The 25,962-nt window shown below is 45.7% G+C and overlaps 1 protein-coding gene across 3 annotated transcripts in view; it reads left to right on the top strand.

Moving 5' to 3' along the window:
* Nucleotides 1-25,962, top strand: part of LOC125460529 (transmembrane and coiled-coil domains protein 1-like) — a 55,681-nt gene that overhangs the window by 4,084 nt on the left and 25,635 nt on the right. The window contains exon 1 of one of the 3 annotated variants that reach the window (XM_059649542.1): nucleotides 22,640-22,947. The exons of the other annotated variants lie outside the window; for them this stretch is intronic. Coding sequence (XP_059505525.1) covers nucleotides 22,909-22,947 — 39 coding nt within the window. The 5' untranslated portion in view covers nucleotides 22,640-22,908. Of the gene's footprint in view, nucleotides 1-22,639; nucleotides 22,948-25,962 lie in introns of those variants that run through there. 3 annotated transcript variants of the gene reach the window in all.

Below are 25,962 nucleotides of genomic sequence, written 5' to 3'. Positions count from 1 at the left end.
AGCTGAATTGGCCAGAGTGACTGTTAACCAATGATAATGAGGAATGTTTTAACAAAGATCTGAAGCTTGGGTTGCGGTTAGAGTTGTTGTTTGGTTTGCCGAGCTGACTGGTCTTCATACAGACATTTCATTTCCCTTCTAGGTGACATCTTCAGTGCTGTGTAGCCTCCATTGAAGCGTTATTCTGTCCTGCTCTGAACTTATATGGTCTGGTCTGTCAGTGTGGGGCAGCCTTGTTTCTGGTTTTGTACAGTAGCGGTGTGTAGATGAGGTCTATTTCAATATGTTTGTTTATTGCATCAGTAGTTGAAAACCAGGCCTCCAGGAATTCTTTCAGAGATAATGGGAGCTGCAGATCCTGAAAAATCCAAAATACCAAAGTGTGGGGCTGGATGAACACAGCAGGCCAAGCAGCATCTTAGGAGCACAAAAGCTGACATTTCAAGCCTAGACCCTTCATCAGAAAAGGGGGATGGGGAGAGGATTCTGAAATAAATAGGCAGAGAAGGGGAGGCGGATCAAAGATGGTTAGAGGAGAAGATAAGTGGAGAGGAGAGTATGGGTGGGGAGGTAGGGAGGACGGACAGGTCAAGGGGGTGGGATGAGGTTAGTAGGTAGGAAATGGAGGTGTGGCTTGAGGTGGGAGGAGGGGATAGATGAGAGAAAGAACAGGTTATGGAGGCGGGGACAAGCTGGGCTGGTTTTGGGATGCAGTGGTGGGAGGGAAGATTTTGAAGCTTGTGAAATCCACATTGATACCATTGGGCTGCAGCGTTCCCAAGCAGAATGAGTTGCTGTTCCTGCAACCTATGGGTGGTGTCATTATGGCACAGCAGGAGGCCCAGGATGGACATGTCGTCTAAGGAATGGGAGGGATCTAAGGAATGAGTTGAAATGGTTCGCGACTGGGAGGTGCAGTTGTTTATTGCGAACTGAACGTAGGTGTTCTGCAAAGCGGTCCCCAAGCCGCCGCTTGGTTTCCCCAATGTAGAGGTAGCCATACTGGCTACAGCGATGCAGTGTACCATATTGGTGGATGTGCAGGTGAACATCTGCTTGATATGGAAAGTTATCTTGGGGCCTGGGATGGGGGTGAGGGAAGAGGTGTGGAGGCAGGTGTAGCATTTCCTGCAGTTGCAGGGGAAAGTGCCGGGTGTGGTGGGGTTGGAGGGGAGTTTGGAGCGGACAAGGGAGTCGCGGAGAGAGTGGTCTCTTTGGAAAGCAGAGAAAGGTGGGGTTGGAAAAATGTCTTTAGTGGTGGGATCGGATTGTAGATGGCGGAAGTGCCGGAGGATGATGCGTTGTATCCGGAGGTTGGTGGGATGGTATTTGAGGACAGGGGGATTCTCTTTTGGCGGTTGTTGCGGGTGTGAGGGATGAGGTGCAGGAAATGTGGGAGACACGGTTGAGAGAGTTTTCGACCTTGTTTTTCTTGTCCTAGTACTGTAACTTTGTCCCAGTTAAACTGATGTCCTTCTCTGCCAGAGTGTATTAAATCGCAAGAGAGTCGTTCATGCCGTTTTGCTGCTAATTTGTGTTCACGTATACTGGTGGCAGGTTCCCTGCCTGTCTGTCCTATGTATTGCTTCTCGCAGTTGTTGCATGGTATTTTGTATATCTCATTTGTCCTGCTCATTGTGGGTATGTGGTCTTTGGTCTTTGCGAGTTACTGGCGAAGCAGTACAATATGGGGAAACAGCTCTTCCCACCATGACATACTGGACCATATAAATTCAGAGCAAAGATAATAGGAACTGCAGGGCTGGATAGTCTGAGATAACAAGGTGAAGAGCTGGATGAGCACAGCAGGCCAAACAGCATCATAGAAGCAGGAAGGCTGACGTTTCAGGCCTAGACCTTAAGGGTCTTGCTCCTATGATGCTGCTTGGCCTGTGGTGTTCATTCAGCTCTACACCTTGTTATCTAAATTCAGAGCAGAACTGACCAACAGTACTTCAGCAGAGGCTACATGGCACTGAAGATGTCACTTAGGAGGGAGACAAAACATTTGCAAGAAAACTCGTCAGCTCAGTGAACCAACCAATAACTCAATATAATGAGGAAATGCAATGACCAGGAAATATTTTGAAATTGGGTCTCTCTTTTCTGGAGATTGTGATGAATGTAGTGGTTAATATTGTAAAGGGACTTGTAGTCAGCATGAACAGGGCACATCCTGTGTCTGAGCGGCTTCAATCAGAGACCGCATCTGCAAGATTAAATAGGAGGTTTTGAGTCTATTGAAATCTTTCTTTACAAATATGGATTTTCTTCCGCTGGTGGCTTGCTCTACCTGAATGCTACGTCACGTTATAGTCAAAGTGTTCATTTAAACCCATAAAACATAGGAGTGGAAGTAGGCCATTTGACCTATCGAGTTTGCTTCCCCATTCAGTGAGATCAAAGCTGATCCGTTCATCATCAACTCCATTTTCTCAGTTTAATCCCAAAATCTTGATTAGCTCACTGAGTAAAAATCTGTCTATCTTCAATGACCCAGCCTCAACATCCCTTTGCGGTAAAGAATTCCACAGATTCACTACACTCTGAGAAAACAAATTCACTCTAATTTTGATTTTAAATGTGCAACCCCTTATTCTGAGACCTAGGTTTGAGACTTTACAAGCACAAACTAGCTCTCCACATCTACCCTGTCAAGCCCCTGAAGAATCTTGTATGTTTCAATAAGGTCTCCTCTCATTCTTGTCCAATGAGTACAGGTCCATACTACTCAGCCTTTACTCCTGAGGGAATCCCTCCATACCTGGGATAATCATACTGAGCCTTCTCTGGACTGACTCCTGTGCCAGTTTACCTTTCCTTAGATGAGGGGACTAAAGTTCTCAGTTCCAGCCACGCTCTGACCAGTGCCTTATATAATTTAACAAAGTTTCCTTTTTCTTCTCCTCCATTTGAAATAAACGCCAGAAATACAGTAGCCCTCCCCATTACCCACTAAACGTGGATGTTGGTTTTTGTGATTTGTGTACGAGGACCTCCCCCACTCCCCTACTCCACCCCACTACCCAAATGTTTCTGTGCTGCAACTTTGTGCTGCCTTTCTGTATCTAAATAATATCCCCCTTTTCAGTTTTCTCTGCCAAAGTACATCATGTCATATTTTCCACAATGTATTTCCATCTGCCAGGTTTTTACCGACTCACTGTTATATATCCTTCAGTGGACCATTTATATCATACACACTGCTTGTCTTCCCACCTAGTTTTGTGCCATGTATAGACTTGACATTTGAATCACTAACATATTTTGTGAATATTTGTTGCCCCAGCATTGATCCCTGTGGCACTGCACTGGTTACAGGTTGACATCCTAACTCTCTGTATTCTATTAATTAGCCAAACCCCTCTCTATGCTAACCATCGGCTCTTATCTAATTAATTAGTCTGAAGTGTGGTACTTTATTGAATGCCTTTTACAAACGTAAACAGTATAGTACTGGCTCCCCTTTATGTCTCCTGCTTGTTACTTCCTTTGAAGAACTGTGATAAATTTGTCAAGCATTATTTCCTCTTCATCAGGCCCTGCTGACTCTGCTTGACCATGTTTGTGTATTTCTGAACACACTGCTATTACATCCTTTATTATGACAGATGTTACAATAACTGGTTTTAGCTACTTTTTTTGTGCCTCTCTTTTGATTAAGGGTTTTGACAGCTGTTTTGGGGCTTTCCCAGAAAATAAGGATTCCTGGAAGATTTCTGCCAGTGCATATATTACCTCTGTAGCTACTTCCTTTTATTTTTGCCAATGCATTTATCTGGTCCCAGGGACTTACCGATCTTTAGCCCCAACAGTTTTCAAAGTACTTTTTTCTGTAATGATAGTTGCTGTGTTTATTCCCCGAACCCATTGTATTGGTATTATTGGAATGTTGTTAGTTTCCACTACCTCAGATTTTAGCAAACGCTGCCTCATGCAGTACACATCTGGGTGTGAATGTGCAGCTCAGAAAATTCTGCATTAAAAGGGGGTGGTGAAAAGATTGTTGAATGTGTGATTGAGAACTCTTGGCACAATCCCACTGACAGCTTGTCTCCAACTGCTTCTGGGGAGCTGTTATTGGTCAAAAAAGGACAGCCTCTCATGGAAACATAGAAAATAGGGGAAGGAACTGGCCACTCAGCCCATCAAAACCATTCCACCTTTCTGCACAATGTTGGTTGAATGTCGTAGTCAACAGAGTACAGTCCTGATGTTCTTTGAAACTGTTAGTTTCAAGAAATCTTTCCTGAATATATTCAGTGACTTGGCCAACACACCCTTCTATGAGGGAGAATTCTACAGGTTTACCAGCTCACGTAAAGAAATTTCTCCTAATCTCAGTCTGAAGTGGCCTACCATGTTTCTTGAGATGGTGACCCCTTGTTCTGAACTCCTCCTTCCCTAGCCAGGGGGAAATATCCACAATGCACCCAGTCTGACCTGCTGTGTCAGAATTTGACACTTTTCAAAGTACTTCCTGAATGTTCTGGTCATGGATGATGGATAGTCCTGTATTGTGAGCCTGGGACCTGTCTTTGCCCAAACCCCCAACATTGGCCTGAAGGGGAGCTTTCAACATTGCAGTGTTCTTGACTTCAAAGTAGCATTCTGTGAAGCACAAAATAGTATTCAAGCCCTTCCAGATGTCCAGGTTTATTCTGCCTTCTGGGCAAAAACAGCTTTCCCGTACTTTGGTTTCTTCCCATTCATACGGAATCAATGTCTTTATTATTGTCAGTTTAACTTTGATGGTGTGGAAGTTTCTGGGCAACAATTATTCAGGATTTTAATGATTAAATACAAGGAAACATGTGGGTTGATTTAAGAAGGATCAGTATTGACTTGAGGGAGAATTGAATTGAACTGATTTGCTGGAATATATTTGACAAGCTAACAGAGAAATGGTGAGGATAATGCTGTTGATGTCATATACATGGCCTTCCAGAAGACGTACAATGCAGTGTGGATACAAAATTGGCTGAGTACAAGGAAACAGAATAATGGGTATTTTTCAGGCTGAAGGAAGATTTGAATTGGACTTCCCCAGAGGTTGCTATTGGGCTTCTTGGTTTTTCTGATGTATGTTAATAATCCAGATCTTGGTGTGCAGGGGGAAATTTCAGAGTAGATTAGAGTTTGATTTATTGTCACCTGTATATAAAAAAAGTGAAAAGTGCTTTCTCACATGTTATAGGAAAATGTTACCAAGCTGCAGTGCTATCTCGAAACATTGAATGTAATGCAAGATTTTACTGCAGTAAGGTTCAGCTTTCACTCGTTCCTCTTTTGCTTTTCCTCCAGTCACTGGCACTGACTGCAATCTCTGTAACAGGCTCCTGGGGTCTCGGTTATGGGCCTCCCTGCTCCCACAATCACAGCTGCTGGAGCCATGGGCCTGGGGATGCACAGGCCCCATACCTCCTGTTCCCAATCCGAAGCTCTTCCGGTCACTACCGTCAGTTGTCGGGGTCCTCCACCATCCCGTTTGCTGATGCCCCCGCTCTTTCAGGGGCCCAGACCTAGACACAGACCTCGGCTCAGCCTGCGAGTCCAGGCCAGGGGAGTCAGCCCAGGATCCAAAGTATATAGATGGTACAAAACTTGGGAGCATTGTAAACCACGAAGAAGACAGTGGAGAACATCGAAAAGTCGTGGACAAGTTGATAGAATGGCTGAGTAAGTGGCAGATGAAGCTCAATGCAGAGAAGTGTGAGGTACTACCGTTTAGTGCAAAATACATGGACAGACATGTAAAATAGGGGTTACTTGACTAAAAGATGTGCAGCAGCAGAGAGCCTGAGGTGCGTATGTGTGTAAGTTATTGACGAGGCAGGTAACATAGAAACTAGGAGCAGGAGTAGGGCTTGAAGCCCTTTGAGCCATCTCTGCTTTTCAGTGCCTCATTCTCTATCTCAGTGCCATATTCCTACAATCTCATACGTCTCGACATCTTGTAACATAGAAATTTATATATCTTGTTCATGAATATGTTCAGTGACACAGCCTACACAGCCTTCTGTGGTCGCAAATTCCTCTACTCTTTTGAGTGAAGAAATATCTCCTAACCTCAGCCCTAAATGGTCTACTGTGTATCCTGAAATTGTGTTAACAAAGTGTAGAGCTGGATGAACACAGCAGGCCAAGCAGCATCTTCGGAGCAGAAAAGCTGACGTTTTGGGCCTAGACCCTTCATCAGAAATGATACCATTGGGCTGCAGGGTTCCCAAGCGGAATATGAGTTGCTGTTCCTGCAACCCAAAGGTGGCATCTTTGTGGCACTGCAGGAGGCCCAATGGTAGCAATGTGGATTTGACAATATTCAAAATCTCCCCTCCCCCTACTGCATCCCAAAACCAGCCCTGCCCAACCCAGCTCATCTCTGCCTCCGCCTCCCTAATCTGTTCTTCCTCTCCCCATCCCCTCCTCTCACCTCAAGCCACACCTCCATTCCCTACCTCCTAACCTCATCCTGCCCCCTTGACCTGTCCGTCTCCCCGGACTGACCAATCCCCTCCCCACCTACACTCTCCTCTACCGGTTCTATCCCTACTTCTTTAACTTGTCTGTCTCCTCTCCACCTATCTTCTCCTCTATCCATCTTCGATCCGCCTCCCCTTCTTTTCCTATTTATTTCAGAACCCTCTCCCCCATTTCTGATGAAGGGTCTAGGCCCGAAACGTCAGCCTTTATGCTCCTAAGATGCTGCTTGGAGCCATGTGTTCATCCAGCTCTATGCTTTGTTATCTTGGATTCTCCAGCATCTGCAGTTCCTACTATCTCTGAAATTGTGTTGCCTGGTTCTGCGGCCCCCAACCAGGGGGAGCATTCTCCCTCCATAGAGTCTGTCCAGCCATGTTAGAGTTTAACATGTTTCAGTCAGCTCCCCCATCATTCTTCTAAACTCTAGAGAATACAGGCCCAGTTGAAGCAACCTCTTAATACAACAGTCCTGCCATCCCTGGTATCAGCCTAGTGAACTCCTGCTGTACTCCGTCTTTGGCAAGTTTATCCTTTCTTCGGTAGGGAGACCAAAACTGCATGCACTACCCCAGCTGTGGTGTCAATAAGGCTCTGCAGAGAGAGCTTTAAATAATGCCTTCAGCATTCTAGGCTTCCTTAATAGTGGCAGAGAATGCAAGGGCAGGGAGGCTATGCTGAATAGGATACTGGTTAGACCTTGGCTGGTATCTTCTATATGTTTCTTCACAGTTTTAGAAAGGATATGAACACATTGCACAGAGCAGAAGACATTTATGAGAATAGATGTATGAATGAGACACACAGGCTTAAAATTATTCTTAGAAGAAGTAAATGCCAATATGAACAAGTTTATTCATATAGTGGTTTGGAGTGTATTGCCTGGATGTATAGTGAAGTACCTAGCCTAGGAACCCTAACTCCCTTCCCTCCCCTACCATTACCACTCCCACCAGCACTCTCACCTCGCTCTCGCAGTTATTGAGACAGGTCCCAGCGGATGTTGCCAACATTTATATTTGTTCTCTTTTCCCATAACCAAGACTTTGCATCTTTTGATGGTCAGTATTGGTGAGTCGTGGTATGGAAGGACATGGAGCCAATGTGGACATGTTGAATTGAAATCCCAGTCAGCGCTGATCTAATGCAAGTAGACAAGGCTTGACAGGCTGGGTGACCAGATCCCATTTTGGTGTTTTGTTGAAGCGCTGAGAGTTTGCCAGAACAGGAAAGTTGTGTGTCAGACCTGGCCTCCCTGGTATTCTGCTTTTTATTTCTGATCTCCAACATCTACAGTATTTTGCTTTCTGTTTTATTGGAACTTTCACAGGGGTCATCAGTACCTTTAGAGAGAGAATGTGTGCATTTCATCAACATGTTGCCTTGTATCAAACTATGTGCTTCCCACATTGCTGATTATTAGCCTCAACTGGTTGTTTTTGACTGGCACAGACTCAGTTGTCTGAAGTGCCTTTCTTGTACTGTGTACCTCTGTGACTCTCCTTGTTTCTGTGATTTGATTTATTGCTGTCACATGTATCTAAGTACAGTGAAAAGTTTCGTTTTGTGTGCAGTACAGGTAGATCATAAAATGATCGAACAGAGTGAAGCACACACGGTTACAGCTGCTCAGGTGTACAAAAACAACACCCGCTGCATTCAACATTTAGATTTGAAATTAGAGAGGTCCATTCAGCAATCTCATAACAGCAGGGAAGAACCTGTCAGTACCTGTATTTAAGCTGTTGAAGATTGGCGTGGAGAAGGTGCTATTGTCGATCTTTGCTGTGGTTGTTTGTTTTGGAATCGCTACTTCATATTGAAAACCTTTTGCTGTGCATTGCAACTACCTAGCTTTGGATCCATTGTTATGTGACCTCACTAAATCATTCCCCCAGGATTTTGATGTATTACACCCCTGCCAATCCTGATTAACTACTCACTTGATTCTGTTTGGATCTGAAGAGTTTGACTGCCAGTAGCCTAACTTGCTGTTTCTAAATTAGTTGCAGTTTTGACCTGTTATGCTTTCTCGCCATCCTTGCTCTCTGTGGCCTTCCAACCCATTTTGACTAACTTTGATATAACCCAGAGCAAACTCCTCAACCTTCTGTCTGAAAATATTCTCTGGTGGGCTTTTCTAAATTTCAAATTTAACTTTTTTTAAAAAGTTGTTGCTTTGCTTGAGGTGCTTGTAATGGAGGGAACACATTAATCCTTCAAGGCTGCATTCAGTCCTCTCTCTTTTGTCTGTTTAAGTCTGTGTTGAAAATCAGCAATTCAGTACCAGAATGTGCAGTCAGGCTGAAGAAAGAGACATGCAGCCATGTTTGAACAAGTGGAAGGGTGAGATGAAGAACAGAGCGAGAGATCTGATGGGGTGGAGATCAGGAGAGGTTAAATGGTGAAAGATTTTGTAAGTTAAGGCCAAAGGAAATTCTAATGGGACAAAGTGAATTAATCAAAGATGTGGATAGAGGAGGTGATAATAGCAGGATCCTTGTGTGCACAGCCCAGACCACCATGGAAGCCAACTTCCTATCCTATTCATTTTTTCTGAAGAAGGGTCTCGACTCAAAGTTATCTTTTCCTCCTCCTCTGATGCTGCTTGGCCTGCTGTGTTCATCCAGCTCTACACCTTGTTATCTCTTCCTATCCATGACTCCATTTACACTTCTCATTGCAGCAGAAAGGCTGCTCAGAACCTTCCCACCCCAGTAATGCTCTTCTACAACCTCTTGATCAGGCAGAAGATGAAGAAGCTTGACCACATGCACCAATGGGTTCAAGAACAGCTTCTTCCCTGCCCTTATTAGACTGATTAATGGACTCTCTCATTTCAAATAATGTTGATCCTGTTAATGTTCACCTTGCCTTGCACTCCTCCTGTGCAGTGTAACCTGTATGCCTCACTCTGTCTAAGCACCCTATGCTCCGCATGTCTTTGCTTACCAATGATCTGCCTGCACTGCTCGCAAACAAAGCTTTTCACTGTACTTGGGTACATGTGACTACTATAAATCAAACCAAATCCTGATTTTTTTTTTAAAAAAATTAGTTCAGGGGATGTGGACATTACTGGCCAGGCCTGAATTTATTGTCTGTCTCTGATTGCCCAGAATCCCAAAGATTCCAGGATGAGATGAGTGAACCAAACCAATAGGGTAAATCAGGCTTGCTCCATGTTGTGAGAGATAATGGGAACTGCAGATGCTGGAGAATTCCAAGATAATAAAATGTGAGGCTGGATGAACGCAGCAGGCCAAGCAGCATCTCAGGAGCACAAAAGCTGACGTTTCGGGCCTAGACCCTTCATCAGAGCTCTGATGAAGGGTCTAGGCCCGAAACGTCAGCTTTTGTGCTCCTGAGATGCTGCTTGGCCTGCTGTGTTCATCCAGCCTCACATTTTATTATCTTGCTCCATGTTGTAGTGTGACTAGCAGTGAAATGTGTACATGTGATTGGATAAGGCAGCGTAATATGAAGCAGATAGTGTGAGTGATTGATTTCAACCAGTGAAGCTGACCATCAACTGTGAACTGCAGTATTTGCTGTAGATTGTTTAGTGCCCCTCCAGTGGGAATTACCTCACTGTCCTGTGCCAGGCAACTGTGTCTGACTGTCCTGCTTGGCACTGAGCATGGATTGTGTATTACTAATGAGGTATTGCCTGGGAAGGCCCACAGTTCCGCTGCCTGCTTTTTTAGGCTAGACATAGCCTAGTGCCGAGAGGAATTCTTTTCCATCTTATGTCTAGGACTAGCGGTCTGTCAGAGAGAACAACATGGTTCATATCTCATCCCAAAGTTCAAATGATATCATTCAGTACAAAATGACAATCCAGTACTTTCTTAATGACTGCACTGATTAGATGGCAGTTTTCCAATCTCTCTGTTCTTGACTAAAATGTGTGGCTGCCAGTATCTCACCGCTGGTGCTGCCTTTCACTGTGCTCGACAGCAGGATGGATTATTGACCCTTGCTTTGAGGGGAACTAGAACTGTCACTGGTCTAGTAAGTCAGAGATCCAGACTAATGTTTTGGGGATTTGACTTCAAATCCCACCATGATTGACAGTAATGTTTGAATTCAATAAGATCTAGAATAAAATAAAACTAGTTTACCAATGACCGTGTAACAATTGGCTTTTGTTATAAACAAAAATCTGGTTCACTTATGCCCTTCAGGAAAGGAAACCTGCTGTCTTTACCTGGTCTAGCCAATACATGACACCAGACCCATGTCCACTGTACAGTGTCAGAACAGTGGATAGGGTAAGGAGCTCACAGATTTCTTTGTCAGTGAGATTACAATCTTCTATTGAGCTGCAGCTGTCACTTGCAAAATCCATGTGTACGCCAGGCCAAACATTTTCCAGGGCTTCTCCCAGCCTCGAGTTCATCCTTTGTCTACTTTCTATTTGCTTCTTATGTTGTCTTATCCGGTCTATCAGGACTATTTCTTGCTCCCTTGTGCTTATTCCTGTCAAACCTGCAGACTACTTTCTATCTGCTAGTGACACAGGTGGCTCAGTGGTTAGAGATAACAAAGTGTGGAGCTGAATGAACACAGCAGGCCAAGCAGCATCTTAGGAGCACAAAAGCTGATGTTTCGGGCCTAGAATGAAGGGTCTAGGCCCGAAACGTCAGCTTTTGTGCTCCTAAGATGCTGCTTGGCCTGCTGTGTTCATCCCGCTCCACACTTTGTTACCTTGAATTCTCCAGCATCTGCAGTTCCCATTATCTCTAGCTCAGTGGTTAGCTTTGCCACCTCACAGCAGCAGGGACCCAGGTTTGATTCTAGTGTCGGGTGACTGTCTGGAGTTTGCACATTCTCCCCTTGTCTGTGTAGGCTTTTGCTGGGTGCTCCGGTTTCTGCTCACATTCCGAGGATGTGTAGGCTAGGTGGATTAGTCATGGTTTTAAAAAAAAAACACCCATGCGCAGTTACAGGTGGGATTCTGTTTGGAGGGTCCAGTTGGTCGAATGGCCTCTCTGCACTGTAGGAATTCCATGATGAAGGGTGAAGGGAAAAGCTGGCAGGTTTAGGGGTCCCTGGCTGACATGGGATATTGAGGTTCTGGTCAGGAAGAAGAAGGTAGACATTGGGGTTAAGCTATCAGGCTCAAGTGAATCTCTAGATGACTATAAAAAGTGGATGGAAATCAGAAGAATAAAAAGAGGCTCTGAGATAGTTCTGGTAGATAAAGTCAAAGATAGTCCCAAGAGATTCGGTAGCCATATTTAAGAGTAAAATGGTGGCTAGGGAGCGAATAGGACCCCCTTAAAGATCGGCATGGCGGTCTATGTGTACAGCCACAGGAGGTGGGGAAGATTTTCAGTGAATATTTCTCTTCAGTGTTTACTGAGGAGAGAATCGTGGATGCTTAAAAAAAAGGGAAACAGGTGGGATGCTTTGGATCGCATACACATTACTGGAGAAGAGGTCTTTGCAGCCTTTAAGCACATTAAGGTGGATAAATCCCCTGGGCCTGATCAAGTCCATCCTCGGATGTTGTGAGAGGCTGGGGAAGAAATTGCAGAGGCCCTTGTAGAGACTTTTAAAGAACAAAGAAAATTACACCGCACGAACAGGCCCTTCGGGCCTCGAGCCTGCGCCAATCGAGATCCTCTGACCTGTCATCTGTTTTCTAAGGGCCTGTGTCCATTTGCTCCCCACCCATCCATGTACCTGTCCAGATATATCTTAAAAGACGCTAACGTGTCTGCGTCTACCACCTCCGCTGGTAACGCGTTCCAGGCACCCACCACCCTCTACGTAAAGAACTTTCCACGCATATCTCCCTTAAACTTTCCTCCTCTCACTTTGAACTCATGACCCCTAGTAATTGAGTCCCCCACTCTGGGGAAAAAGTTTCTTGCTATCCACCCTGTCTATACCCCTCATGATTTTGTAGACCTCAATCAGGTCCTCCCTCAATCTCCATCTTTCTAATGAAAATAATCCTAATCTACTCAATCTCTCTTCATAGCTAGCACCCTCCATACCAGGCAGCATCCTGGTGAACCTCCTCTGCACCCTGTCCAAAGTGTCCACATCCTTTTGGTAATGTGGCGACCAGAACTGTACACAGTACTCTAAATGCGGCCCAACCAAAGTCTTATAAAACTGTAACATGACCTGCCAACTCTTGTACTCAGTACCCTGTCCGATGAAGGAAAGCATGCCGTATGCCTTTTTGACCACCCTGTTGACCTGCGTTGCCACCTTCAGGGACAATGGACCTGAACACCCAGATCTCTCTGTTCATCAATTTTCCCTAAGACTTTTCCATTTACTGTATTGTTCGCCCTTGAATTAGATTTTCCAAAATGCATCACCTCACATTTGCCCGGATTGAACTCCATCTGCCAGGGGACTTGTCCACCTTAATGTCTTTTCGGATACCCAACACTTCTTCCTTCCTTATGTCAACTTGACCTAGAGTAAGCAAATATCTATCCCTAATCTCAACATCTCATGTCCCTCTCCTTAGTGAATACCGATGCAAAGTACTCGTTAAGAATGTCACCCATTTTCTCTGACTCGGCACATAACTTTCCTTCTTTGTCCTTAAGTGAGCCAATCCTTTCTCTAGTTACCCTCTTGCTCCTTATATATGAATAAAAGGATTTGGAATTTTCCTTAACCATGTTTGCCAGCAATATCTCACGTCTTCTCTTAACCCCACTAATCCCTCGTTTTCAGATTCGCTCTACATTTCCCATATTCTTCCAAAGCTTGTTTTGTCTTCAGTTCCCGAGATCTCATGTCTGCTTCCTTTTTCCTTTTGGCTAGTCTCACAATTTCACCTGTCATCCATGGTTCCCTAATCTTGCCTTCTCTATTCCTCATTTTCACAGGAACACGTCTCTCCTGCATGCTAATCAACCTCTCTTTAAAAGCCTCCCACATATCAAATGTGGATTTACCTTCAAACAGTTTCTCCCAATCTACATTCCCCAGATCCTGCCGAATCTTGGTATAGTCGGCCTTCCCCCAGTTTAGTACTCTTCCCTTAGGACCACTCCTATCCTTGTCCATGAGTATTGTAAAACTTATGGAATTGTGGGCGCTATTTCCAAAGTAGTCCCCTACAGTAATTTCAACCACCTGGCCGGGTTCATTCCCCAGCACCAGGTCCAGTATGGCACCTTCCCGAGTTGGACTACATACATACTGCTCTAGAAAACCCTCCTGGACGCACCTTACAAATTCTGCTCCATCTTGACCCCTAACACTGAGTGAACCCCATTCAATGTTGGGAAAATTAAAATCTTCCCATCAACACCACCCTGTTTCTGCTACACTTTTCCATTATCTGTTTAGATATTTGTACCTCTATCTCATGCTTGCTGTTGGGAGTCCTGTAGTACAGCCCCAACATTGTTACTGCATCCTTCCTATTTCTGAGTACTACCCATATTGCCTCACTGCTTGAGTCCTCCATGGGGCCCTCCTTCAGTATAGCTGTGATATCATCTTTGACCAGTATTGCAACTCCTCCACCCCTTTTTTCTTTTTGCTGCATGTTTAGCTGCTGGTGAAGTTCCAGAAGACTGGAAGGTGGCTGGGATGTTGGTCCATTGTTTAAGAAAGGTAGCAAAGACAAGCCAGGGAACTACAAGCCAGTGAGCCTGACATCAGTGGTAGACAAGTTGTTGGAGAGGATACTGAAGGGTGGGATCAACCAACATTTGGATAGCCAAGGTCTGATTGGGGATGGTTAGCATGGAATTGTGTGCGGGAATTTATGTCTATTAACTCTTCGAGTTTTGTAAAGGGCTAACCAAGAGGATAGATGAGGACAGTGGATGTTGTCTATATGGACTTCAGTAAGGCCTTTGACAGGGCCCTGCACAGCAGGCTAGCCATGAAAGTTAGGTTGCATGGGATCCAGGGAGTGCAGCCAATTGGATTCAAATTTGGCTCGATGGTAAAAATTGGAGGCTGATGGTGAAGGCTTTTTCTTGAACTGGAGACCTGTGACTAGTGGTCTGCTACAGGGGTCGGTGCTGGGACCTTTGTTATTAGTTAAGGTTGTAGACTTGCGCACTGAGCTGGTGGGTTTAATTGCAGGTATCTTGTCACCCTGCTCATTAACGTTGTCAGCGTGCCTCCAGTAAAGCTTTGGTGTTCTGTCCTACTTGTTATTTATATGACTCGGTTTGCTGGGGTGATTGGTATTACTTCCAGTTCTGTTTCTCAGTGGTTTGTATATTGCGTTCATTTCAATGAGTTTGATGGAGTCCCAGATGGAATGCCAAGCTTCCAGGAATTCCCCAGCATGTCTCTGTTTGGCTTGTGCTATTATGGATGTGTTCTCCCAGTCAAATTCATGTCCTCCTTTGTCAGTGTGTATTGAGACCTGTGAGAATTAGTTGTGTCTCTTGGTGGCCAGTTAGTGTTTGTGTATCCTTATTGTCAGTTTCCTTCCAGTTTGGCAGGGTGGTTATTGGTGTGTGGGCTACTAAGTGTCTGAGATAATAAGGTGTAGAGCTGGATGAACACAGCAGGTCTAGCAGCATCAGAGGAGCAGGAAGGCTGCCATTTCGGGCCTAGCCCCTTCTTCATGGTGTCATGGCGTGTCAACCTTCCTGATTCGTCCAGCAACATGGTAATTGTTTCTTTGGCTCAGTTGATGTTAATGAATGTAACTGTTATTTCGTCAAAGAATATCATTATCTTGTCCACTTCTATTCTGGCGTACTGATGTCCTCTTAGGAGGAGTAGATGGAGTGGGTAGAGTTGTCAGCTAAGTATTTCTGTTCCAATTGTAGTTCGTTGGCGAGGCTGTATGTTGGTGTGTCTGGTGGTGAGTCAGTGGGGTGAGGGGGACCCCTGGCTTATGTACCTTAGGGACTACCAGGCACACCAACATGTAGGCTCTCCAAAGAACTACAACAGAAATTAAAATACTTAGTTGACAACACTACCCACTCCACCCAAGAATTCCTCAACACCATTGAGGACACCAGAATAGAAGAGAGCGAGATAATGATATCATTCAATGTAATAGCACTATTTACGTCCATAAACGTCAACTTAGCCGAAGAAACAATTACCATGTTGCTGGAAAAATCAGGAAGGCAGACACTCCGTGACACTAACAGCATCAACAAGGGCAGCACCCTGAAACTGCCGGATCTGTGCCTAACATCCCACTTCACCTTCAATGACCAGATATTCAAACATATCAACAAAACATCAATGAACGTCAACAGAACCCCAATATCAGGACTGATTGCAGAAGCAGTAATGCAATGGTTAGAATGGACAGCGCTCCCCACTATACAACCCAAAGTCTGGGTCCGCTATGTAGATGACACCCTTGTGATTATCAAACGCACAAGACTAAAATAAACCCGCTGACACATAAACAACATCCTCACCGGAGTAAAATTCACAAAAGAAGAAAAGAACAATGAATGGTAGAATGTAAGGACAAGGGGAACTCCAAACTAACGTATACAGAAAGACCACACACACACAGACCAACCCCAACACCTACAAATGATGCTGCATCAGGACATTGTTCAAATGAGCCACAATACACTGCAGCAATCTGGAATTATGCAATACAGAACAGGAGCATATGCAGTTTGTAAAAGGAATGGATGCCAAAAAGCGCAATCCTCCGAAACCTCTGTGAGAGAACACAACACGAACAGACATGCTTGTCGCTCTACCGTATATCAGAGATGACCACAAGTATCAGGGTAGCCCACAAATCAACAAGCACCCTGTGACAGCTATTGATGAATGTAAAGGATCCCATACCCACAACCAATAAAACTAACGAAATATACAAAATAATATGCAAGGACTTTGAGAAACATTACACAGGCCAAACTGGAAGAAAACTGACAATAAGGATACACGAACACCAACAAGCCACCAAGAGACCCAATCAGTTCTCACTGGTCTCGATACACACAGACAAGGAAGGACATGAATTCGAATGGGTCAACACATCCATAATAGCACAAGCCAAACAGAGACATGCCAGAGAATTCCTGGAGGCCTGGGATTCCGCCCAGATCTCCATCAACAAACACATTGAACTGGATCTGATGTAGAAACCACTGAGAAACAAAATCAGAAGTAATACCAACCACCCCAGCAAACCGAGACATATATATAACAAGTGGGACAGAACACCGACTCAACAGTAGCGGTGCACTGACTATGTTACCTCACAGGGTGACGAAACATCTGCAATTAAACCCACTGGCTCGGCGAGCAAGTCTACATCGTAATCCACGACCAGAGCTACACAGCTCCTCTATAAATGATCTCGCTGTGAATGTACAAGGCATGATTAGTAAGTTTGTGATGATACACAATTAGTAGCCATCGTTGATAACGGGGATGGTTATCAGAAATTACAGAGGGATTTTGATCAGATGGGGAAGTGGGCTGAGGATTGGCAAATGCAGTTCAGTACAAATAAGTATGAGGTGCTGCACTTTGGAAAGTCAAACCAAGGTAGGACTTGTACAGTAAACTGTAAGGTCCTGAAGAGTACAAAGTGTGGAGCTGGATGAACACAGCAGGCCAGGCAGCATCTCAGGAGCACAAAAGCTGACATTTCGGGCCGAGACCCTTCATCAGAGAGGGTTTATCACAGATCCTGAAGAGTGTTGTCGAACAGAGGGACTGAGCAGTACAATTACGTAGCTCATTGAAAGTGGTGTCACAGGTAGACAGGGTGGTGAAGAAGTCATTTAGCATGCTGGCCTTCATTGTTCAAGGCATTGAGTATAGGAGTTGGGACATTATGTTACAGTTGTATAAGTCGTTGGTGAGGCCACGCTTGGAGTATTCTGGACAGTTTTGGTCACTCTATTATAGGAAAGACATAGTTAAACTGGAAAGTGTGCAAAGAAGATTTACAAGGATGTTGTCAGGACTTTAGGGAGAGGTTGACCAGGATAGGGTTTTATTCCCTGGAACAAAGGAGAATGAGGGGTGACCTTACTTAGGTGTATAAAATCATGAGGAGCATACATAGGATGAATGCATATAGTCTTTTTCCCATGGATGGGGAATTGAAAACAGGATGGCATAGGTTTAATGTGAGAGGAGGTAGATCTAAGAAGGTCTTGAGGGACAGCTTCTTCACGCAGAGAGTGGTGTGTATATGGAGTGAGCTGCCAGAGAATGTGGTTGAGGTAGATACAATAGCAATATTTACAACACGTTTGCATAGGTACGTGAATGGGAAGGATTTGGACCAAATGTGGGCAAGTGGAACTAGCTGAGAGGACACCATGGTCAGCGTGGACCAGTTTGGGTCGAAGGGCCTGTTACCGTGTTGTATTACTCTATGACTCTATAAAACTGCATTGACTGATTTTGAGCCCCCTGTCCTTTGAATCTTCTATTATTGTCCCTCTCAAAAAATAAACCTTGAACCCTTTAATCTTTGCAAATTTCTGCCTCATTTCCAGTTACCGTTTCCCCTTGAGTCTCTTTCCCAAATTCATGCTGATGTCTCCGGTGGCTCTCTGATTCCCTCCGAACAGGTTTCCAGACCCGGCATGATATGCAACCTCTCCTTCTCTGGGTCACAAATAGCCTCCTGTTGAGGCAGTAACAGTTGAAAATGTTTCCTCTCTGTCTGGTCTGCAGCCTTCTGACACATCTGACTTCGGCACCCTCCTCCAACACAAAAGCAAGTGCTATTGATGTGGGATCAGACAGGAAGCGAGTGAGTCAGGCAGGATCAGTTAAGAGTAAAACAGAGGAATGCATGGTTGAAGTATGACTCGTGCCTAGCTCACCATCCTTCAGTGCTTCTCCTGCTGCATGAACTATTGCTTCCTGTGATAATGGGAACTGCAGATGCTGGAGATTCCAAGATAATAAAATGTGAGGCTGGATGAACACAGCAGGCCAAGCAGCATCTCAGGAGCACAAAAGCTGACGTTTCGGGCCTAGACCGGATGAAGGGTCTAGGCCCGAAACGTCAGCTTTTGTGCTCCTGAGATGCTGCTTGGCCTGCTGTGTTCATCCAGCCTCACATTTTATTATATTGCTTCCTGTGTTGGCTTCCCATCTGTTCACTCAGTGTTGGAATTTTCAGTGAAGACTTCTCCCTCAGCTGTGTTACCTCTGGAATGATTTGTGATTTTTTTTCCCCCATTTTTCATTTGCATCATCTCAAACACAACACCAAAATTCCTTGATAACAAGCTGTAGAGCTGGATGAGCACAGCAGGCCAAGCAGCATCAGAGGAGCAGGAAAGCTGATACTTCGGGCCTAGAATCCTCTTCGGAAGTGGGGGAGGGGAAGGGGGTTTTGAAATAAATAGGGAGAGAGGGGGAGGCAGGTAGAAGATGGATAGAGGAGAGGGTAGGTGGAGAGGATTCAGACAGGTCAAAAAGTCAGGCATGGAGCCAGTAAAGGTGAGTGTAGTTGGGGAGTTAGGGAGAGGATAGTCAGTCCAGGGAGGACAGGCAGATCAAGGGGGCAGGACGAGGTTAGTAGGTAGGAGATGGGAATGGGGCTTCAGGTGGGAGGAGGGGATAGGTGGGAAGAAGGACAGGTTGGGGGGTGGGACAAGCTGGGCTGTTTTTGGGATGCAGTAGTGGGAGGGGAGATTTTGAAGCTTGTGAAGTCCACATTGATACCATTGTGCTGCAGGGTTCCCACTCACCTTTACTGGCTCCATCTCCGCATCTTTAATCTGTCTGTCTCCTCTCCACCTATCTTCTCCTCTGTCCATCTTTGATCCGCCTTCCCCTCTCTCCCTATTTATTTCAGAAACCCCTTCCCCTCCCTCATTTCTGAAGAAGGGTCTAGGCCCGAAATGTTGGCTTTCCTGCTCCTCTGATGCTGCTTGGCCTGCTGTGTTCATCCACCTGTACACCTTGTTATCTCAGATTCTCAAGCATCTGCAGTTCCTATTGTCTCTGAACCAAACTTCCTTTTTTAGCTTTACCCGTATACTCAGTCACTGAATTCTCTCGCCCCTCCCCTGACTCCAGCTGGACTATCTGTCCTTTAGCGTCTGGCACCTAGACACACCATTGTTCTGCCATTCTCACATTCTGATCACTTATTCTGAACCATCAACATGGTCCCAGCACTCCACTCCCCGCCCCCCGCCCCCCCAACATAAATGCTGCCCCCTCCATAATTCACATCAGCTCTGAGGAAGAGTCATCTGGACATAACGTTAAAACATAAGAACATAAAAACATGACATTTTATAAATTCCTACTTTAGAAATAAAACCAATCTGACTCCAGACCAAAACATAAATAGATTCTAAACAAGGCCTCACACCGAATATGCATTGTCTGACCTAAAACATCACCTCTTCTTTACACTGATAAAACCTTTAGTTCTCTCAGAACAGTGACTTGAAAGGAATTCAGAGATTTATTTATACATATTAATCAATTAAAACCTTCTAACTGATTAAAGATTTAACAGCGTCTTAGGTTTGTTTAATACATTATCGTCAATGATATGACCCTTTGATCTTTAACTTATAAATTCTGTGTCCAGTACAACTTCTCACTAACACCTGAAGGATAAGTAAGACTTCAAGAAACTTGTTGGACTGTAACCTGATGTTGTGTGATTTCTGACCTGGCCCACCCAGTTTAACACAGGCACCCTCCTCAGCATAAAAACCAGGGGCAGGAGTGCACCATCTGCCCTTTCAAACCCGTTCCGCCATTCAATAAGATCATGGCTGATCTTTGCATGGCCTCAGTTCCGTTTACCTACCCTCTCACCATAGCTCTTAATTCTCCTACTATTCAAAAAATTATCTATTTTAGCTTTAAAAACAACATTCAATGAAGAGCCCTCCACTACATCACTGGGCATGGAATTCCACCGATTCACAACCCTTCGGGCGAAGAAGCTCCTCCTTATTTTAGTCCTAAATCTGACCCCCCCCCTCCCCCCCTCCCCCCCCCCTCCCCAGATTTTGAGGCTAAGCTCCCTTATTCTAGTTCCACCCGCCACTGGAAACATCCTCCTTGCTTCTATCTCATGTATTCCCTTCATAATCTTATATGTTTCTATAAGATCCCCCCCTCATTATTCTAAATTCCAATGAAAATAATCCCAGCCTACTCAATCTCTTCTCTCCTCTCAATTCCGGAATCAATTTGGTGAACCCCCTCTGCACCATCTCCACTGCCAGTCCATCCTTTCTCAAGTAAGGAGACCAAAACTACACACAGTCTCCAGGTATGACCTCACCTGTGCCCGATACAGCTGCAGCATAATCTCCCTGCTTTTAAACTCAACCTCTTTAGCAACCAAGGACAACATTCCATTTGCCTTCTTTAATTACCTGTTGCACCTGCAAACCAACCTTCTGTGATTCATGCACGAGGACGCCCAGGTGCCTCTGCACAGCAGCATGCTGCAATTTTTCACTGTTCAAATAATAGTCTTTTTTACTGTTATCCCTGCTGAAATGGTGACTTCACATTTATCAACACTGAATTCCATCTGCCCCACCTTCATCCACTCACTTAAACTATCTATATCCCTCTGCAAACTTTCAGAGTCCCCTGCACACTTTGCTCTACCCCTCATCTTAGTGTCATGCACAAACTTTGACACACCGCATGTGGTCCCCAACCCAAAATGATCTATGTATGTTAGCTTGCTGTCTCTCTCCATGGAAGCTGCCTGACCCGCTGTGATTTCCAGTATTTTTTTGTTTTCAGCACAGATTCCTGCATCTGCAGTAATTTGTTCCTCCTCCAAAATTAACCCCTCACACTGATGGCAGGCAACTCTTCCTCACCACCATGTGACCTCTGCACTACCTGTAAACTGTTATGCAGCTGGTTTCATCTTCCAGTATTGACTCAGTAGAAACTTCAGTCCCAATAGAGACCTCCGGTTCAGTATTGGGAATGTTAAAGCCACTTGCCATCAGTCTCTATATCCATCTGCTGTTGAACCAAACTCAGCCTGCCTACGGTTCTTTCCTAAACCTCACCCATCTCCAGCTTCACCTCAGATCTGACAGTGATCTGGACTCACTCCGTTTACACTATACACGCACACAAACACGACACGACACAACATGACATGGACTCCAGTGATCTGGAACTGTCTTCCATCCTGTATGGACAAGGCTATTACAATGCTGTCCTGGGCCAGCAAGCCATCTTGCAGCTTGTGTGAATCTCAGTCTGTTCCATATTCTGCTGCCCATCAGCCTGAACCTGCTGACCTACATTGGCTTCAATCTGACACTGATGCTAAAATTAGAACAATTTTTTTTTCTGCTCAAACCCTTTGTGACCTCCAATTTCCCCATTTGTGTACCATTCTCAAACCCAGGAACCTCCACACCAGAATCCCTTCAGTTCTGACATCTTGCACGGTCCCTGTTTTAAGCACTCCCCCATTGGAGATTTGCCTTCAGCAGCTGAGACTGGAAACTCTTGAATTTCTTCCTCTTTGTCCTCTACCCCTCTCCTGCTCCAACACACTGTATTCAAACCAGCTATATAATTCAATGTGAATTAATGAACAGCATTTTTAGCATCTTCCACTGTGGGTCAATATGAATTTGATCTAATGAGGTTCCTGTGAAATACACTGGGATGATATACTTTCAAAGGTGCTTCATGTTACAAGTCATTGTTTAATTGACAGTGATCTGGACTCACTTTGTTTACAGTGCCTGCAGTGCAAACGGAGTGAGTCCAGATCGCACTCAGTGCCTGCAGTGTAACTGGAGTGAGTCCGGCTCACACTCAGTGCATGCTGTGCAAATGGAGAGCCCAGGTCACACTCGGTAGCCGTAGTCGGTATACTATGAATGCAGCCTGCTGCTGAGCATACTGTGCAGTGTAACTCAGCTGTTCTGTTGCTCTTTGCTTGAAGAATGTTTAGTTTCACTGTGGAACGGCTGTTCCTGTACAGTTATCGCTGTCCCATCGGTGCTGCTGAGTTGCAAACTGCTGGCTCAGGATTGAGGCATGAGAACTGCAACCCTGGAGATTGAATTAGCAGTTGGGTAGATTTACGGAGTTAATGCATCAGTTTCGAGCAGCATTGATTAAAGGGCAGCACTTTATAAATATCAGCTGGTGCTGAAGGGAAGGAGGAGGTGGGGGCAGGGCAGATTCTGCAGAGCCTGTGCTGTGTGTCGGAAGAAAGCAGACCGCACCCTACCTGCCTCGCTGGAAGTGAAGCCTAGTCCTGCTAATCTCACTTGCTGACATATCCAGCTTCAGGGACTTGGCTTGGGATGCTGTAAGGAGCTGCGTTTTGCTTTTGTCATGTGCAGAAGTACTCTGATAAGAGACTCGATTTCCTGTGAATGTTTGTATCTGGAAAGTTGTGTCTATTTTTCTGTACCCTGGTAACAAGCCAGGTCAAGTTGGTTTGCTTACGTTGGACTGACTGTCCAGCTTTGTTCCTGCAGACTCAGGATGGTGCAACGCCTTAATTTGAGGCGACAGTTCTCGAAGGTGAGTTTGCGAATCTTCTGTTACGTTCTTCCACCCCGGCTGTAACCTTTTAATCACTCATTTCAAACGGTACTTGTTCTCTCTGATTTGTTGAGTATTTCGCTCCCACCTGACTGAGTAGAAATGAGAAGAGGGACTTTGCAGTGAGTTCAAAAACTCCAGAAACAGCTGTAGTTCCCAGGGTGTGTGTCTTGACATGTTGATGGACTGAGTTCCGTCCATATCATGCAGTGAAAGAGTCAGTGGGTTTGTCTAAAATTACATCAGTGACCTTTTTGCTGTTGAAACTGATCTGTAGTGAGCTGCACGTAAGAAACAGAGCTGTATTCCCTCCCTCCTCCCTTCTCCACCTTCCTCCCCCTGCCCACCCCATCCCCTGCACCTCCTGTATCCCCCTCCCTCCCTTCTTTGAACCATATCTGTGTCAGTCTGCTGGGCATGTTCAGATGGTGAGAATAGTACTGGACGCATGTGCAGAGGGATCCAGCTCTGCTAATCTTATCCCAGCCCTTGGTTGTCCGATACTGGTGTCCCTTCATGATCCAGATCCAGATGTGGATGGAACAGCAGAAGGAGGATATTTGGTCTGTCAGGTTTGTGAAGCCTCAGCTGCCCTCATTACTCTGCTCTTTCCCAAAGTTCCTGCAAGTGTTTGTCCTAGCAGTATTTATCCAACTTGCTGCTTTGGAATCTAACCCGCTCCCTCCCCCTGCAAAACCTAACCACTCACTGGGAAAGAGATAATAGGAACTGCACATGCTGGACAATCCGAGATAACAAGGTGTACAGCTGGATGAACGGAGCAGGAAAGCTGATGTTTCGGGTCTGGACCCTTCATCAGAAATGATGAAGAGGTTTCTGAAATAAATAGGGCGAGAGGAGGAGACGCATCGAAGATGGATAGAGGAGAAGACAGGTGGAGAGGAGACAGACAAGTCAAAGAGGTGGGGATGGAGCCAGGAAAGGTGAGTGTAGGTGGGGAGGTAGGGAGGAGATAGGTCAGTCCAGGGAGGACGGACAGGTCAAGGGGGCGGGATAAGGTTAGTAGGTAGGAAATGGGAGTGTGACTTGAGGTGGGAGGAGGGGATAGGTGAGAGGAAGAACAGGTTAGGGAGGCGGGAACGAGCTGGGCTGGTTTTGGGATGCGGTTGGGGGAGGGGATTTTGAAACTTGTGAAATCCACATTGATATCATTGGGCTGCAGGGTTCCCAAGCAGAATATGAGTTGCTGTTCCTACAACCCTTTGGGGTGGCATCGTTGTGGCACTGCAGGAGGCCCAGGATGGACATGTCGTCTGAGGAATGGGAGGGGGAATTGAAATGGTTCACAACTGGGAGGTGCAGTTTGTTGCGAACTGAGCGTAGGTGTTCTGCAAAGCAGTCCCCAAGTCTCCGCTTGGTTTCCCCGATGTAGAGGAGGCCACAACGGGTACAGCGATGCAGAATGCCACATTAACAGATGTGCAGGTGAACAACTGCTTGATGGGAAAGTCTTCTTGGGGCCTGGGATGGTGGTGAGGGAGGAGGTGTGGGGGCAGGTGTAGCACATCTGCGGTTGCAAGGGAAAGTGTGGGGTGTGGTGGGGCTGGAGGGGAGTGTGGAGTGGACAAGGGAGTCACAGAGAGAGTGGTCCCTCCAGAAAGCAGACAAGGGTGGGGAGGGAAAAATGTCTTCGATGATGGGGTCGGATTGCAGAGGCGGAAATGTCGGAGAATGATGCGTTGGGTGCAGAGGTTGGTGGGATGGTACGTGAGGATGAGCGGGATTCTTTTCTGGTTGTTATTGCGGAGACGGGGTGTGAGGGATGAGTTGCAGGAAATGAGGGAGACATGGTTGAGGGCTTTCTCGACCACTGCGTTGGGGAGGTTGCGATCCTTGAAAAATGAGGACATTGGAGGTGTGTGGGAGTGGAACGCCTCATCCTGGGAGCAGATGCGGCGGAGGTGAAGGAATTGGGAATAGGGGATGGCATTTTTGCTGGAAGGTGGGTGCGAGGAGGGGTTTATTCTTAATAGAGGTAGAGATAGAGGAGCTCGTCCCGCCTCCCTTAACCTGTCCTTCCTCCCACTGATACCCCTCCTCCCACCTCAAGCTGCACCCCCATTTTCTACCTACTAACCTCATCCCATCCCCTTGGCCTGCCCGTACTCCCTGGACTGACCTACCTCCTCCCCACCTCACCACCTACACTCACCTTTTCTGGCTCCATCCCCACCTCTTTGACTTGTCTGTCTCCTCTCCACCCATCTTCTCCTCTTCGATGCGCCTCCTCCTCGTTCCCTATCTATTTCAGAACCCCCTTCCTCTCCCCCATCTCTGATGAAGGGTCTAGGCCTGAAACGTCAGCTTTCCTGCTCCTCTGATGCTGCTTCTACTCCCTGTTATCTCTCTCACTGGGAAAAGTGAGTTTATTCCGTTGTTGCTTCTTTTGTTATCCTCTTTAAATCTCTGTCCTCAGGTTATTGACCATTCAGTCTGTCCACGTAGCTGTAGTTTCTCACCCTTGAATTCTAATAAATCTCTGAAAATCTCTAATCTAGCCCCACCATAGGCCTCTGTTCATTGAGTGGTGCCTGATATTGAGCTCAGCACTCCAACTACAAAGTAGGTGTGAATGCTGTGGGCCACTGTGCTGCTAGCTATTGTTCACTTCACAATGCACTGCACTGCTCTAGCTACTCGAGTGATTGAATTCCAACCCCACACCCCCACCTCTCTCATACACAGACACTGTGCTGTTCACCCATTGTATCTGTGTTTGCTGTCCTACAATGGTTCCTGCAAAAAATATCCTTATTTCAAAAGTCTTGTGTTTGCGTTCAAATGATCTTGCCCTGCCTTGTGTCTCTTTCCTCCCCTACAGCAATTGTAACGGGAGGTTGAAGGAGTTAAGCTTTGGAGGAAGGATCTGGCTATAACTGCAGATTCCTTCAGCATTGATTTCTGTGCAGTCTGTCTGGTGTATTATTAACTGGGCTGGGCAGTGTGTACAGTTTGGGTACTTCCTTGTCCAGA

The sequence above is a fragment of the Stegostoma tigrinum genome, chromosome 11 (genome assembly GCF_030684315.1).
Source record: "Stegostoma tigrinum isolate sSteTig4 chromosome 11, sSteTig4.hap1, whole genome shotgun sequence".
NCBI classification, from domain to species: Eukaryota; Metazoa; Chordata; class Chondrichthyes; order Orectolobiformes; family Stegostomatidae; genus Stegostoma; species Stegostoma tigrinum.
Note: the sequence above shows the minus strand (reverse complement) of the source record. Positions and strands in the feature narration are given on the sequence as shown.